The following is a 15,524-nucleotide window of genomic DNA, read 5'->3' on the forward strand; positions in this document are numbered from 1 at the left end:
CCAAAGTGCTAGGATTACAGGTGTAAGCCACCATGCCCATCCCCAAGTAATTTTTAAAGTTTCTCTGGAAATTGGTTTTAATATTGAAACTAAGGTAATCTGAAAAATAACGCAGTTTCTAAATTGACCCCAAGCCCTCAATATATTGGCCTGTCCTTCAAAATGTAATATGCCTTCTAAAAATAAAGTCTGCATTTCCATGTTCATTTGCCTTTTTAATAAGATTATGCCAGAGAACAAGAATTAACTTTATGGGGGCTTACATTTAGTCATTAGTGTTAATTCATTACTTCAAACAAAACACTCCTAATGGAAGTACTGCTACCCTTGTTAAGCTTCTTCTAATGGGGAATCTCCTTCTCTCTGCTTGTAATTGCTTCATGTATTTATTGAGTCATCTGTGTTGTGCTTATAGTTCACCAGGCACTGAGAAGGACACAAACAGGATTATATTTTACTCTACCTAAAGGAGCTTGTGATTTCATAAGGGAATTAAATATAGCCAAAGTATTAGATAAAATGGGTGAATGCCATGAAAGTAGGAAGCAGGGAATTGGGGAGGATTCTTGGAAAGATTTATATTTGAGCTGAGATGATTTTGGAGGACGTGAGCATGGTGGGGGACATTCCAGACACAGATAAGAGTCCTTTTAACTGTAGTACCAGATGAAGGCAGGGGAGTTGTGTGTTGAAAAAGTAAAATGGTTTCAGACTGTAGAGAAAACTTTAAAAACTACATTAAAGAGTTTGAACTTTGTTCTGAGAATGGTAGAGCATAATTTAAAGGTTTTGAAGAGAGAAGTATCAAAGTACAGAAGGGATTTGAATAGGGAAGAGATAGTAGAGGACAGGAAATGGACTAAGTTTGACCTAGGATGCCAGCAATAGGAATGGGAAAAACAAAAAAAATCTTACAGCTTACTTGGGGAAAAGGAAGTCAAAGGTGAACTGAAGACTACTGATGTCATCATCAGAAAAAGGGATGTGCGTAGAAGTGTTTGGAGAAGAAAATGATGAGCTCAGTGTGGGACATGTTGGAGAGCTGCTGGATATTCAGACACTATCCCAAAGCAGGCCAATGGAGTACAGGACTAGAGCACTCAAACTATGGGCTGCATAGGATTTAAAGTTTTTGAGGAAGCCATGTTGAAGGCGTTTTTGAAGCTCTCCAGATAGGTAATATTGACAGGAAAAGATTGTGAAAAGAGGACTAAGAACAGTTCTGTGAGCATGGTATGCCCTAGTTAGATATGCAGAATTCAATCTTTTTCTTTGTTTTAGGATTTTTTTCTCTTAATTTTTACATCCTTTTCAATTCCATTATTTTATTCTGAAAGACATTTTCAGTTTCCACATTCTTTATATATGCATGTTCTTGGCCTTTGAAATCTAAGATTCTAAATAAAAGATTTTACATAATGTTTCTACTACCTTATTGCACTAAATTTTTCCTTTTTTTTAAGCTCTCCCCTTTATTGCTGTCTCTGGCATGTGGCATGGCATGGACTGTAATTATAGACATCAGGAACAGAAACATGAGGTTTAAATATGAACAAATGAATCTTTGAAAGGGGAGGACTTTCTGTGACTCTGACCACATGTTCACAGGCATTTTTTATAAACATCCCCTTGCATCATACCATACAAAAGATCTATAAATTCTGTTATCATGCTTATTATACAAGCAAATATTATAGTTGTTGACGTCTTATAAAACGTTACCTTTAAAGAGAGAGTTAAAGCAAGCTTATGTCTTTTTGTATGAGCTCTAGGCTGTATTTAAGTTTTTATTTATGAAAGATAAGTTAACATTCTTTAATTTCTTTAGGCTCTGAAGAAAGCTGATAAGCAAGTTTTGGAGCCTCTGATGAATCTTGAGGTTACAGTAGCTAGAGATTATCTCAGCCCTGTCCTGGCAGATCTGGCACAAAGAAGAGGAAACATTCAGGAAATTCAGACTCGCCAGGACAACAAAGTTGTTATTGGATTTGTTCCCTTAGCAGAAATTATGGTAGGTACTTTGTAACTGGAAAGTACATATTCTTCTTAATTCAGGGGATATTATATGCTAATGAATAGACAATCAGTAACCTGAAAGAAACATTAAGGCTTTGATTTAGAGAATACATGTTAAGTTTCAACCAGCAGGAATGGTTAGGACTTTGAATTTAAATTGTTGGCGAAATCCAGGGATTATAGCACTACAAGGGGGTATTTACAGTCCCAAAATGTGGTACCAGCCTATATGACCATTTTTTCCCTGCCAAGCATTTATCTTACTTCCACCATTGTCAGTTTTAAGGCAAGTTATCATTCTTCTCTTATCTTACTTCCACCATTGTCAGTTTTAAGGCAAGTTATCATTCTTCTCCCATCAGCCTCTTCTGCTCCAGGACAGGCACCTGGGTTGCCAGCAGAGTAGTAGGAAGGGCAGAGCCATCATCTAACAAATACATCTGCAGCACACTTGCACTACTCTGCTTTCTGTCCTCAATATTTTTATATCCAACTTACCCTGAAAAAAGTTAAATCATCTGTTTGAAGGAAGTGATATGGCTAAGCCACAAAAGTGGCAACATCACTTTTCCCTAATAGTCAAAAGATAATCAGCAGGAAGAGAAACTTGAGCCTTAAATTTGATAATATAAATGACTTAAATTATTTTGATTAGGGTTATTCAACTGTGCTTCGAACGCTAACATCAGGCTCAGCTACTTTTGCCTTAGAACTATCTACTTATCAAGCCATGAATCCTCAAGATCAAAATACACTGCTCAACCGGAGAAGTGGTTTGACCTAAATGTTTTAGTTTTTGGAGAGAAATTCAGGAGCACCTAGCTACTTCATTTTCAGTAAGGAGCACCTAGCTACTTCATTTTCAGTAAGAACAATTTTTATTGCTTTATTTATTGGACGAATAAGTACTGTTTCAGTACATTCAGAGAACTAGATAAAAGATATAACTTAAGCTTTGATAATGGCACTGGAGCCACCCGTTTTAATTTATATAATGAGAAATTATAATGAGAAATGTGCTTTGAAGCCACTGTACCTGAATCATGCTGTTCATCTATGAAGTTATTACTACTATAAGTAGCCTTCAGAAGAGTGGTATCACAGAGTTGTGTTTCTTTTGTGTCCTTAAGCTTGTCTCACAAGAAAGATGCCAGGCCTCTAAATGTAATAAGATAGAGGGTCAAAGGTTCAATCAATAAAAATATTTTATTCAAAAAACAGTCTAATAACAGTCTAATATTTTACATGATTTCAAAATAAAGTTGATTGTAGTACAGATTGCTGTGGCCTTTTTCTCCTCCATTTTTTACATGTTCTCATGGTTACAATATCCAGCATAAAGAGGTTGTGCAGCTATTCCACGTCTGTAGATAATATGAATAAAGATATTTTAGATTTAGATTGATATCATTCAGATTGATATCATATTGATATCATTCAGATTGATATCATTCATAAAGATATTTTAGATTGATATTCATTTAGATTGATATTCATGTCATCTTAGAAACTTAAATTAGAATCACTAAATCACAGCGTTACTGAAAATAAGGGAAGAAAATTAAAGCAACTCAAGATGGAGTTCTAAGTTACACCAAAATTTTTTGTATCTATAAAACAGTCACAAGTCTGAATATATCTTCTTTACAGGTATTATTACCTACAAAAAAATAATTCCTGGTTTCTTCTAATTACTATTTGTTACATAACATACATTTCTATTTATAGCAAAAGAAACTAACACTGAATAAGAAGGTTAAAAATCACACTGGACTTAATAGATTTCTTACTCGACCATCCTGCAGCGGTGCCTTGTCAGTCTGTCATAGGCGTCATCCATATCTCTGACATCTTTGGAACTCCAGAGTCTCTCACCAACAGCACTTGCCCGAGGCCTAAAATTTAAATCACACATTCCCCCCCAAAGCAGTTTAAATTTATGTTTAGCACTTTTGTGTTTAGACAGAGAAGGAAAGCTAAGGCACCTTAATTCTTAAATGTTATCAGGTAAATCCCATACCATAATCTTGGAGTGAGGTTAGTTGCATCCACATATTCTCCCCATAGACAAGCTTCTCCACCAATGAAAAGTTGTTTCTGTTCCTGAGTACCTAAATTAAAATCATTGAATTAAGTTCAGAAGTTCAAAGCTTATACACAGAGGCAATATTAATTTCATCAAGATTTGTTTCCTCCATCTTTATCCTAGGGCAACATTTCTCGCCCGTGGTTAGCAGGACCTTGGGAGATGCTAATGGTTGTGGCACAAAAAAGATGGCCCCTCCTCTTCCCCCACCCCCCAAAAAAAATGGTTGCAAACTTTATCCCCAGCCCTGACCCATGGTTCACAGCACGTGTTAGCACCATAGATTAATGTAGTGGGCCAGTATTAAAGAGTTTTATTTTGGTTTTATGCAAACTTATCTGGACACCAGAAACCATTTTTTAAATCCCTGGTTGCCTATTTAGTAGTGTGCCAGGGAATAGAAGTTGGAATACTAGTTTTTTAGTGGACTGTGACCACCATGCCTACCTTTAATTTCTACCTCTTGGCATTTAAAACAGAAATTGAATACTTAATGTGTGTGTGTTTTTTTTTTTTTTTTGAGATGGAGTCTTGCTTGGTCACCCAGGCTGGAGTGTGGTGGCGCAATCTTGGCTTACTGCAACCTCCACCTCCTGGGTTCAAGCAATTCTCTGCCTCAGCCTCCTGAATAGCTGGGATTACAGGTACCCACCACCACGTCCAGCTAATTTTTGTATTTTTAGTAGAGACAGAATTTCACCATCTTAGGCAGGCTGGTCTTGAACTCCTGACGTCATGATCCACCTGCCTCGGCCTCCCAAAGTGCTGGGATTACAGGCATCAGCCACCGTGCCCAGCCACTTAATGCTTTTTAAAAATCAGTAATTATCGCTTTTTGGTCCTCATAAAATGCATTGTATATAAAATTATCAATTCTTAATAGACCTATGGTGTTGAAACTTTTTTAAACAGCAAAATCCTTTTTCAATGATTTTGCACTAAAGGCTAATGTACAAAATTGGACAAACTAGAATGTTTTTTATGAAGGGGATCTGAGAGCCTGAAGCTCCACCCTTCAGATGTTCCCTCCTGTCCCATCCACCAAGGATTCTACTCCTCAGAATCCTAAGACAACACAGCCTGAAATCCACTGAACTAAAACTATAGCTTTGCTTAGGTGTCTCACATTGGAGAAGCAGTTCAGAAGAGGGCATGTAAGGTTAATGCAATCAAATACCTTTAGAATGTAGAGAGTGAGGAGCCATCATTGAAAATGGAGATGAAATCTAAGGGGATCTATAATACTTTTGAAGTTCTTGAATTTAGGCAACTGTATGGTTTCTTGAGAGTTTAAAATGATACTGAACTTAAAAAAACACATAAAATCAAGGATCAAACATAAAAGATAGTTGGTAGGTAATATCTAGGTAAGGACTTCTGGGGTGGGAGGTTAGGGAAGAAAACTCATAAAACAAAGGTAACAATGGTTGCTTCACTTACCATCAGCTTCACAGTAACCCACAACACTTGGACCAACTGCTTCACTTACCACCAAAATCAAGAGGTTCCACTTTATAGTATTTCCTCCAATCTTGTCCATAGCTAATCAAATCTAAGTACCAAGGAGCAGAAAGTATTACAGGGAAGCCAGATGCTGTGACTCTACTGAGTTCCTCAGGATATGCGCTGTCTTTCCATACTTCAACTATTGTGCCCGGCGCAAGCTATTAACATTACAAATTGCAACACATATTATTAGGCCTAGAACAGTAGATGAAAGTTTAAGGCATTATTACTAGGAATATAATTTTCTAAGATCCTTAAAAAAAATCTGCATTTTCTTTTTCCTCTTTTCTTCAGAGTTAGTGCCATGTGATACTCATTTTAGGGACTTAAAAGTTTCATCAACCTTAGGTTTGAATATTTAACTTTTGCTTATATATGGATACCACATAGGTTCAGTTAACTAAGGCTGAGACTTGCATTTTAGTCTTATTTCTACCAAACCTAGCTTGGAACTATGAGGTCCAAAGTGGTCACTAACTACACTAGAAAGGTAATACTAGTAGTTAGACTTGCAAATTCCCAGTTGCCCCATGAAAAATAATTAAGTCTCTTATATTGATCAGATGCAGTCTTCACAATGCTCACCTTCGCTTTATCATCAAAAACCTCCTGCCAGACAATGGATCCCTTGTTTATGGTTGCAATAATATCCAAAACCCTAGTATTACAAAAAAATTATAGTTATTTTAGATCACAAGCTTAACAATATATTTAAAACATGTACATTTTCTACCAAGGATTTCTTGCGTTTTGAGAGGTGCCTTTTAGTATAGTACAGCTTTATAGCAGAAGCAGCTCAAGTTGGGAAGTGTCACAAGTAGTTCCTCCTTTTTAGCACTTGATACAGAACCTAACATAGTATGGGGGTTTAATAATCATTTGCTGAATGAATGAGTTAAACATGCCCCTAAGATAGGAAGAAGTGGCCTCAAATTGAGTTGGTAGGCAACTCAGGAAATTGTACAAACAGCAATCTCTTATAATTTTATGGCTGTCTTAAAATGGTAGGGACCATGATCTAGCCTGTCATATCACATAAATTACATGTAACAGTTACTGACAATCAGTCCACAAATATTTACAGATATTTACATAATGCCAGGTGCTCTGCAGATAAATAACATTTAAATGCATCACACAAAAAGCTGAACAGGCAAAGGCTGGACCTGGGCTTGCCAAATAAATGGTACAGCATAAGGGTTGGCAACTACAGCTTGCAGGCTGTTTTTGTATGTCTCATGGGCTAAGAATGGTTTTTATATTTGTAAAGCATTTTTTTTTTAAGTTTTAAAATTTGAGTTTTTTTTTTTAAGTTAAAAAAAAATTGTATGTGGTCCATGGGCAATTGTATGTGGCCCATGAAGCCTAAAATCTTTACTCTCTGACCCTTTACAGAAAAAGTTTGCCAATCCCTCTAGAGCAGCACGGTCTAGTAGAACTTCCTGGGATGGAAATGTGTATATATATATATGCACTTTTCAGTATGGCAGTCACTAGCCTCAGCTGGCTACTGAACACTTGACATGTGGCTAATGCAACTGAGTAGCTGAATTTTTAACTTTCATTAATTTTAATTAATTTACATATGGACAGACACCTGTGGCTATGGCTACTGTATTGGGTAGCACAGGTATATAGTAAAATACATGTTCCTGGAATTGACAAAATGGAATGAATTCCAGGGGCTGGATGGTAGTGAAGACTTCACAGGGTAGCCAGGGCTTCAAGCTGAGTTTTATATTTATTGATGGATTGATTGATTGATTGATTGATTGAGACACTCTCACTCTGTTGCCCAGGCTGGAGTGCAGTGGTGCGATCTTAGCTCACTGTAACCTCCATCTCCTAGGAGATTCTCCCTCAGCCGCCTGAGTAGCTGGGACTACAGGCACCTGCCACCATGCCTGGCTAATTTTTGTATTTTTAGTAGAGATGGGATGTCACAATGTTGGCCAGGCTGGTCTCGAACTCCTGGCCTCCGGTGATCCACCTGCCTCGGCCTCCCAAAGTGCCGGGATTACAGGCGTGAGCCACCATGCCCAGCCCAAGCTGAGTTTTTAGAACAGATGACTGCCTTCCTATATTTCAACAGCTATTGGAAAATACTTGGAGTCACCATGTTACTGATTTAAAGCAAGCAGTGGGTATTGCCTCTTTTAGTGATTTTTCACATCTACACTTAGGCAAAGGATGTAGAGAAAATGTAAAAATAAAGCACATTACTAAATAAACTTTTACAAAAAGCATTAATACAGAAATAGGCTTTCAAACAACTTACTTTTGAATGTAGAAGGATTCTAGTTTTTTAAAATCTGTGCCAAAGCCTTTTTGCCTCATGAAATCTTGAATTTTTGGATTTGATTCCCTAAAGCAAAAAGTGATTAAAATTTCATTAGAAGTTTGATATGCTCAGTTTATTATTTAGAGCAGTATACATGCCTAACATCAGTTGTGCAGACTTAAAACTATTAAAGTTTGTAGGTAGTAAAAAGAAGCCTAAAAACTTAATTACAAGTTATCTTAATTATCCATTGCAAACAATTTTTTCAAGAAGCTGATTTCCTTTAAAAATGGCTTTCTTTACCTTACCACCTTTCTCCTCCATCTAAAGCTATTTGCAGAGAGAATTTTTATTTGAAAAATCTTTCCTATTTAATCATTGATTGCCCTCTTTCACTAAAGGTGTTCTCATTTCACAGTAGTCTTTTTTTGAATCTCCATTTTCTTCTGCATCTTGTTTTTCCTCAAGCTTTACTTTGCCATACCAAAATGTACATTCTACACAAATCTACCATCTCAGGAGTCATGTTGCCCAGTTTAAACCCTTACAAGCAGGCATGTTACTCTTAAGTCTTACTTATGGTGTGGAGCCCTCTACAGCTACTTCAATGCAACAGGTTTTTTATTCCATTTTTTTTTTTTTTGAGCTGGAGTCTCACTCTGTCACTCAGTCTGGAGTACAGTGGCATGATCTCAGCTCACTGCAATCTCTTCCTCCCAGGTTCAAGAGATTCTCCTGCCTCAGCCTCCCAAGGAGCTGGGATTACAGGTACCCACCACCACGCCCAGCTAATTTTTGTATTTTTAGTAGAGATAGGGTTTCACCATGTTGGCCAGGCTGGTCTTGAACTGCTGACCTCAGGTGATCCGCCTGCCTCTGCCTCCCAAAGTGCTGGGATTACAGGCGTGAGCCACCACACCCAGCCTCTCTCTCTCTCTTTTTTTTTTTTTAAAGGGGTTTTAAGGAATCATCTTACCAACATTTAAATTCCACTTCATCTCCTCCCAAATGAATGAATCGATCTGGAAACACCTCACTAATTTCTTTGAAAAATGTAGTAAGGAAGCTGTATGTTGTATTCAGAGTAGGGTTTATAGGTCCAAAAGAGTCCAACTTGTTTTGTCTACTGTAACACGGAGTCAGGAGGTCTTTCTGACCTAGAAGAAAATATTAAGATTCTTTTTAAAAGAAGTGTACTCATTATAAAGATCTGGTTTTCCACATGATTTTACTATGTCATTTTATTGAAGCTACAAGATTTTATACACAAAAGATGAACATGTTTACTAAGAGCTAGTAATTTCTTCCAGATAAGAAGGGTTTCCTGAATCCTGTCTCTTTGCCTCTTTGTTTCCCATTATATCTGAGATTTTATCTATGTCAAATGTTAGTAACTCCCAAATCTTCAGCTTGCCTCAACCCCTTTTCTTGAGCTTCAATTCATATTTCAAATTCCCTGCTGGATACAACTGGATATCCTAGCTGTACTTCAAATACAAGCTAACAAAAAACAACATCTGCAGTCCTTAAGCTCCCTTCTCTAGCTTCTCCTGATTTTCGTATTCTAATAAGGGTACCATCGTCATCCTAGAGTATATACCTCCTCTCTCCTGGAGTCCATCAGTTGCCAAATTCTATGGATATTTCCAGAATGTCTCTCAGTTCTGTCCATTATTTTACATTCCCACTATCACCCTCCTGGTCCAGAACTCCAATCTGTCACTTTCCCAAAGGTTTTCCCAAAGTGTGGTTCCCATCATGTTACTCCTCTGCTCAGAAATTTTCACTGGTTTCCAGTGTGTCCTAATGAAGTTCACATTCCTCACCAAAGGCCCGCTAATGTGCTTTTCCAGATTTACCTCTCACTATTCCCCATGTCTACTCTAATAATACTGAGCAATTATAAATGCTTGGTACTGTGCTATGTGCTTTACATTATTTAATTCTCAAAAAAATTACATGATAGCTACTACTAATTCTCATTTTAGAGATGGAAAAACTGAAGATGAGATATTGTAACTTGCCCAAGGTCACCTAGTTTATAATGGCAGAAGCAAGATTCAAACCCAAGCTGTCTGGCTCCAAAGCCAAAGTTCTTAATCACCACCCTATAATGCCTCCTACTCTGCTACACTCTACTCCAGCTACATACTTGTCAAGCATATCTTACACTTTTTGCACACATTTCCTTATGCCATTTCCTCTACCAGAAACATGAATATATTCTGTGATCACTCAAAAGCATTTTAAGTGTTACCTCATCTATGAAACCATTTCTTGAATTCACTTATCATGTTCTACTTTTTGTAATCACTTTTTGTTTTCTTTTATTCCCTTTTTTATACTTTAGGCAGTACCTAATCACAATGACTTGCTCACAATAGACACAGAGTAGTTATTGAATTGTATCTGTCAATAGTGTTACTGATAGGCCAATCACAATTAAGAACAAAATGAGCAAACACTAGGTCATAAAATAAGAAATGCAATACCTCAAATATTCACTTTTGCAACTTATAAAATACAACTCCTGGCCAGGCGCAGCGGCTCACGCCTATAATCCCAACACTTTGGGAGGCCGAGGCGGGCCGATCATGAGGAGGGGAGATCAAGACCATCCTGGCTAACACGGTGAAACCCCGTCTCTACTAAAAATACAAAAAATTAGCGTGGTGGTGGGCGCCTGTAGTCCCAGCTACTCAATAGGCTGAGGCAGGAGAATCGCTTGAATCTGGGAGGCAGAGGTTGTAGTGAGCCAAAATCATGCCACTGCACTCCAGCCTGGGCAACGGAGTGAGACTCCATCTCAAAAAACAAAACAAAACAAAAACAAAATTAGCTGGGCATGGTGGCGCATGCCTGTAGTCTCAGCTACTCAGGAGGCTGAGGCAGGAGAATCGCTTGATCCTGGGAGGTGGAGGTTGCAGTGAGCCGAGATTGTACTACTGCACTCCAGCCTGGGTGACAGAGCAAGACTCCATCTCAAAAAATAAAAAATAAGATAAAATGAAATAAAATACAACTCCTTACCTTTTCCCCAAGATAGTGTATGCCCAGGGGTATCAAATTCTGGCAGGACTCGAATTCCTCGTAATCTGGCATATTCAATCACCATACGGACATCATTTGGTGTATAAACATGAGACAAAGAATAGCTTCCCTGTAAAAGCCATATTTATTCAAGTTAAAATGTACAACGTAGATTTGATCCTGGAAATTGTTAACAATTGTGCTTGCATTTGATATTTGACAGCTAATTTTTTCACTATGACAATGTATTAGTTTCATGTGATATTAGATGACTCATTTAAAAATAATATAGTGCCATAGTTTCAGGAGTAGAAAATTTCAGAAAGAAAATTTCTACTAAGTCACACATACTCAAAGGATGATAGCCATTTTGGGGCTTTTGTCAAATCATTTGTTTACCATATTTTAGCAATAAATTCTCAGTATACTTTGGGCTAACCGCAGATTTACTGGTAGAAATATCTGTCTCCATCAGTGCCTCCTGTTTCAAGAGTGTCTACTATCATGCTGTTTCAACTTCCATGTAAGAATACAACAAAACAAATGTCTCCAAAGTGAAACTTCCAAAAACACTGCTCTTGTCAATTTTAGAGTCAAAATGCACACCTTATTACAAAGCATAGCTGTTGTCCTTCAAAGGACTATCAGCTTGAATTACTATCAGCTTGAAAAATTCCCATATAGTTTCTAGAATAAGTGACTTGGTTTTTTTTAATGATTACCTCAGTCCCTTTATAGGTCACTTGAAAAATTAGAACTCAATATTGTTTGTAACTAAAGTTGTGAGCTGTTCCTTAGCACATTTCTCAAACTATGGCCTATAAGTGCTCAGTTGCGGAAAAGCAGTCTTGTCTCCCAGCACTGCAAATCAAATTTCTATCAAGACTAGATTCAACTACCAGTTTATAATAAATACAGGGACATGTTAATTGACACTATGGGGTGCAATCAGCAAAACCCAGACTGTGGGAAACTGTAGGACACATGATTCAGTTTCTTCAACAACAATTACAGGAGAAAAAGGTGGGAAGAGGGGACCTGTAGATCAAAAAAGAATTACTAGACATATTAACTCACCACAATTATGGAGCTTATTTGTATCCCACTGCAAATTTTTTAAAATAATTTTTTAAATAAGAGGAAAAGACACTTGGAGAAATGTGAATTTTTTTTTAAATTTAAAGCATTTCTTTTTTTTTATTATCATCATTCTTTAAGTTTTAGGGTACATGTGCACAATGTGCAGGTTAGTTACATATGTATACATGTGCCATGCTGGTGCGCTGCACCCACTAACTCGTCATCTAGCATTAGGTATATCTCCCAATGCTATCCCTCCCCCCTCCCCACAACAGTCCCCAGAGCGTGGTGTTCCCCTTCCTGTGTCCATGTGTTCTCATTGTTCAATTCCCACCTATGAGTGAGAATATGCGGTGTTTGGTTTTTTGTTCTTGTGATAGTTTACTGAGAATGATGATTTCCAATTTCATCCATGTCCCTACAAAGGACATGAACTCATCATTTTTTATGGCTGCATAGTATTCCATGGTGTATATGTGCCACATTTTCTTAATCCAGTCTATCATTGGTGGACATTTGGGTTGGTTCCAAGTCTTTGCTATTGTGAATAGTGTTGCAATAAACATACGTGTGCATGTGTCTTTAAAGCAGCATGATTTATAGTCCTTTGGGTATATACCCAGTAATGGGATGGCTGGGTCAAATGGTATTTCTAGTTCTAGATCCCTGAGGAATTGCCACACTGACTTCCACAATGGTTGAACTAGTTTACAGTCCCACCAACAGTGTAAAAGTCTTCCTATTTCTCCACATCCTCTCCAGCACCTGTTGTTTCCTGACTTTTTAATGATTGCCATTCTAACTGGTGTGAGATGATATCTCATTGTGGTTTTGATTTGCATTTCTCTGATGGCCAGTGATGGTGAGCATTTTTTCATGTGTTTTTTGGCTGCATGAATGTCTTCTTTTGAGAAGTGTCTGTTCATGTCCTTTGCCCACTTTTTGATGGGGTTGTTTGTTTTTTTCTTGTAAATTCGTTTGAGTTCATTGTAGATTCTGGATATTAGCCATTTGTCAGATGAGTAGGTTGCGAAAATTTTCTCCCATATTGTGGGTTGCCTGTTCACTCTGATGGTAGTTTCTTTTGCTGTGCAGAAGCTCTTTAGTTTAATTAGATCCCATTTGTCAATTTTGGCTTTTGTTGCCATTGCTTTTGGTGTTTTAGACATGAAGTCCTTGCCCGTGCCTATGTCCTGAATGGTAATGCCTAGGTTTTCTTCTAGGGTTTTTATGGTTTTAGGTCTAAAGTTTAAGTCTTTAATCCATCTTGAATTGATTTTTTATAAGGTGTAAGGAAGGGATCCAGTTTCAGCTTTCTACATATGGCTAGCCAGTTTTCCCAGCACCATTTATTAAATAGGGAATCCTTTCCCCATTGCTTGTTTTTCTCAGGTTTGTCAAACATCAGATAGTTGTAGATATGCGGCATTATTTCTGAGGGCTCTGTTCTGTTCCATTGATCTATATCTCTGTTTTGGTACCAGTACCATGCTGTTTGGGTTACTGTAGCCTTGTAGTATAGTTTGAAGTCAGGTAGTATGATGCCTCCAGCTTTGTTCTTTTGGCTTAGGATTGACTTGGCGATGTGGGCTCTTTTTTGGTTCCATATGAACTTTAAAGTAGTTTTTTCCAATTCTGTGAAGAAAGTCATTGGTAGCTTGATGGGGATGGCATTGAATCTATAAATTATCTTGGGCAGTATGGCCATTTTCATGATATTGATTCTTCCTACCCATGAGCATGGAATTTTCTTCCATTCGTTTGTATCCTCTTTTATTTCATTGAGCAGTGGTTTGTTGTTCTCCTTGAAGAGGTCCTTCACATCCCTTTGTAAGGTGGATTTCTAGGTATTTTATTCTCTTTGAAGCAATTGTGAATGGGAGTTCACTCATGATTTGGCTCTCTGTTTGTCTGTTATTGGTGTATAAGAATGCTTGTGATTTTTGCACATTGATTTTGTATCCTGAGACTTTGCTGAATTTGCTTATCAGCTTAAGGAGATTTTGGGCTGAGACAATGGGGTTTTCTAGATATACAATCATGTCATCTACAAACAGGGACAATTTGACTTCCTCTTTTCCTAATTGAATACCCTTTATTTCCTTCTCCTGCCTGATTGCCCTGGCCAGAACTTCCAACACTATGTTGAATAGGAGTGGTGAGAGAGGGCATCCCTGTCTTGTGCCAGTTTTCAAAGGGAATGCTTCTAGTTTTTGCCCATTCAGTATGATATTGGCTGTGGGTTTTTCATAGATAGCTCTTATTATTTTGAGATATGTCCCATCAATACCTAATTTATTGAGAGTTTTTAGCATGAAGGGTTGTTGAATTTTGTCAAAGGCCTTTTCTGCATCTATTGAGATAATCATGTGGTTTTTGTCTTTGGTTCTGTTTATATGCTGGATTACATTTATTGATTTGCGTATACTGAACCAGCCTTGCATCCCAGGGATGAAGCCCACTTGATCATGGTGGATAAGCTTTTTGATGTGCTGCTGGATTTGGTTTGCCAGTATTTTATTGAGGATTTTTGCATCAATGTTCATCATGGATATTGGTCTAAAATTCTCTTCTTTGGTTGTGTCTCTGCCCGGCTTTGGTATCAGGATGATGCTGGCCTCATAAAATGAGTTAGGGAGGATTCCCTCTTTTTCTATTGATTGGAATAGTTTCAGAAGGAATGGTACCAGTTCCTCCTTATACCTCTGGTAGAATTTGGCTGTGAATCCATCTGGTCCTGGACTCTTTGGTTGGTAAGCTATTGATTATTGCCACAATTTCAGCTCCTGTTATTGGTCTATTCAGAGATTCAACTTCTTTCTGGTTTAGTCTTGGGAGAGTATATGTGTGGAGGAATTTATCCATTTCTTCTAGATTTTCTAGTTTATTTGCGTAGATGTGTTTGTAGTATTCTCTGATGGTAGTTTGTATTTCTGTGGGATTGGTGGTGATACCCCCTTTATCATTTTTTATTGTGTCTATTTGATTCTTCTCTCTTTTTTTCTTTATTAGTCTTGCTAGCGGTCTATCAATTTTGTTGATCCTTTCAAAACACCAGCTCCTGGATTCATTAATTTTTTGAAGGGTTTTTTGTGTCTCTATTTCCTTCAGTTCTGCTTTGATTTTAGTTATTTCTTGCCTTCTGCTAGCTTTTGAATGTGTTTGCTCTTGCTTTTCTAGTTCTTTTAATTGTGATGTTAGGGTGTCAATTTTGGATCTTTCCTGCTTTCTCTTGTGGGCATTTAGTGCTATAAATTTCCCTCTACACACTGCTTGGATGTGTCCCAGAGATTCTGGTATGTTGTGTCTTTGTTCTCGTTGGTTTCAAAGAACATCTTTATTTCTGCCTTCATTTCGTTATGTACCCAGTAGTCACTCAGGAGCAGGTTGTTCAGTTTCCATGTAGTTGAGCGGTTTTGAGTGAGTTCCTTAATCCTGAGTTCTAGTTTGATTGCACTGTGGTCTGAGAGATAGTTTGTTATAATTTCTGTTCTTTTACATTTGCTGAGGAGAGCTTTACTTCCA

General features: G+C 37.6%; 2 protein-coding genes across 5 annotated transcripts in view; one reads left to right on the top strand and one right to left on the bottom strand.

Moving 5' to 3' along the window:
• The window catches only part of GFM2 (GTP dependent ribosome recycling factor mitochondrial 2), a 63,532-nt gene that overhangs the window by 43,482 nt on the left and 4,526 nt on the right, over positions 1 to 15,524 (top strand). Inside the window, exons 20-21 of one of the 3 annotated variants that reach the window (XR_010131747.1) lie at positions 1,829 to 2,011; positions 2,672 to 2,852. Coding sequence is in view for 2 of the 3 variants with exons in the window: in XM_031003286.3 (XP_030859146.3) it covers positions 1,829 to 2,011; positions 2,672 to 2,800 (312 nt within the window). In the remaining variant the exon portion in view is untranslated. Of the gene's footprint in view, positions 1 to 1,828; positions 2,012 to 2,671; positions 3,293 to 15,524 lie in introns of those variants that run through there. The other 2 variants (XM_031003286.3, XM_055367823.2) reach the window with 2 other exon arrangements.
• HEXB (hexosaminidase subunit beta) overlaps positions 2,872 to 15,524 on the bottom strand; it is a 36,366-nt gene continuing 23,713 nt past the window's right edge. The window contains exons 7-15 of one of the 2 annotated variants that reach the window (XR_008673310.2): positions 10,920 to 11,049; positions 8,866 to 9,046; positions 7,887 to 7,973; positions 6,194 to 6,266; positions 5,592 to 5,766; positions 4,037 to 4,127; positions 3,807 to 3,911; positions 3,262 to 3,380; positions 2,872 to 3,174 (exon numbers count right to left, since the gene is read on the bottom strand). Coding sequence is in view for 1 of the 2 variants with exons in the window: in XM_031003293.3 (XP_030859153.2) it covers positions 3,323 to 3,380; positions 3,807 to 3,911; positions 4,037 to 4,127; positions 5,592 to 5,766; positions 6,194 to 6,266; positions 7,887 to 7,973; positions 8,866 to 9,046; positions 10,920 to 11,049 (900 nt within the window). In the remaining variant the exon portion in view is untranslated. Of the gene's footprint in view, positions 3,175 to 3,203; positions 3,381 to 3,806; positions 3,912 to 4,036; positions 4,128 to 5,591; positions 5,767 to 6,193; positions 6,267 to 7,886; positions 7,974 to 8,865; positions 9,047 to 10,919; positions 11,050 to 15,524 lie in introns of those variants that run through there. The other variant, XM_031003293.3, reaches the window with a different exon arrangement.

Source organism: Gorilla gorilla, chromosome 19 (assembly GCF_029281585.2).
Source record: "Gorilla gorilla gorilla isolate KB3781 chromosome 19, NHGRI_mGorGor1-v2.1_pri, whole genome shotgun sequence".
Taxonomy (NCBI): domain Eukaryota; kingdom Metazoa; phylum Chordata; class Mammalia; order Primates; family Hominidae; genus Gorilla; species Gorilla gorilla.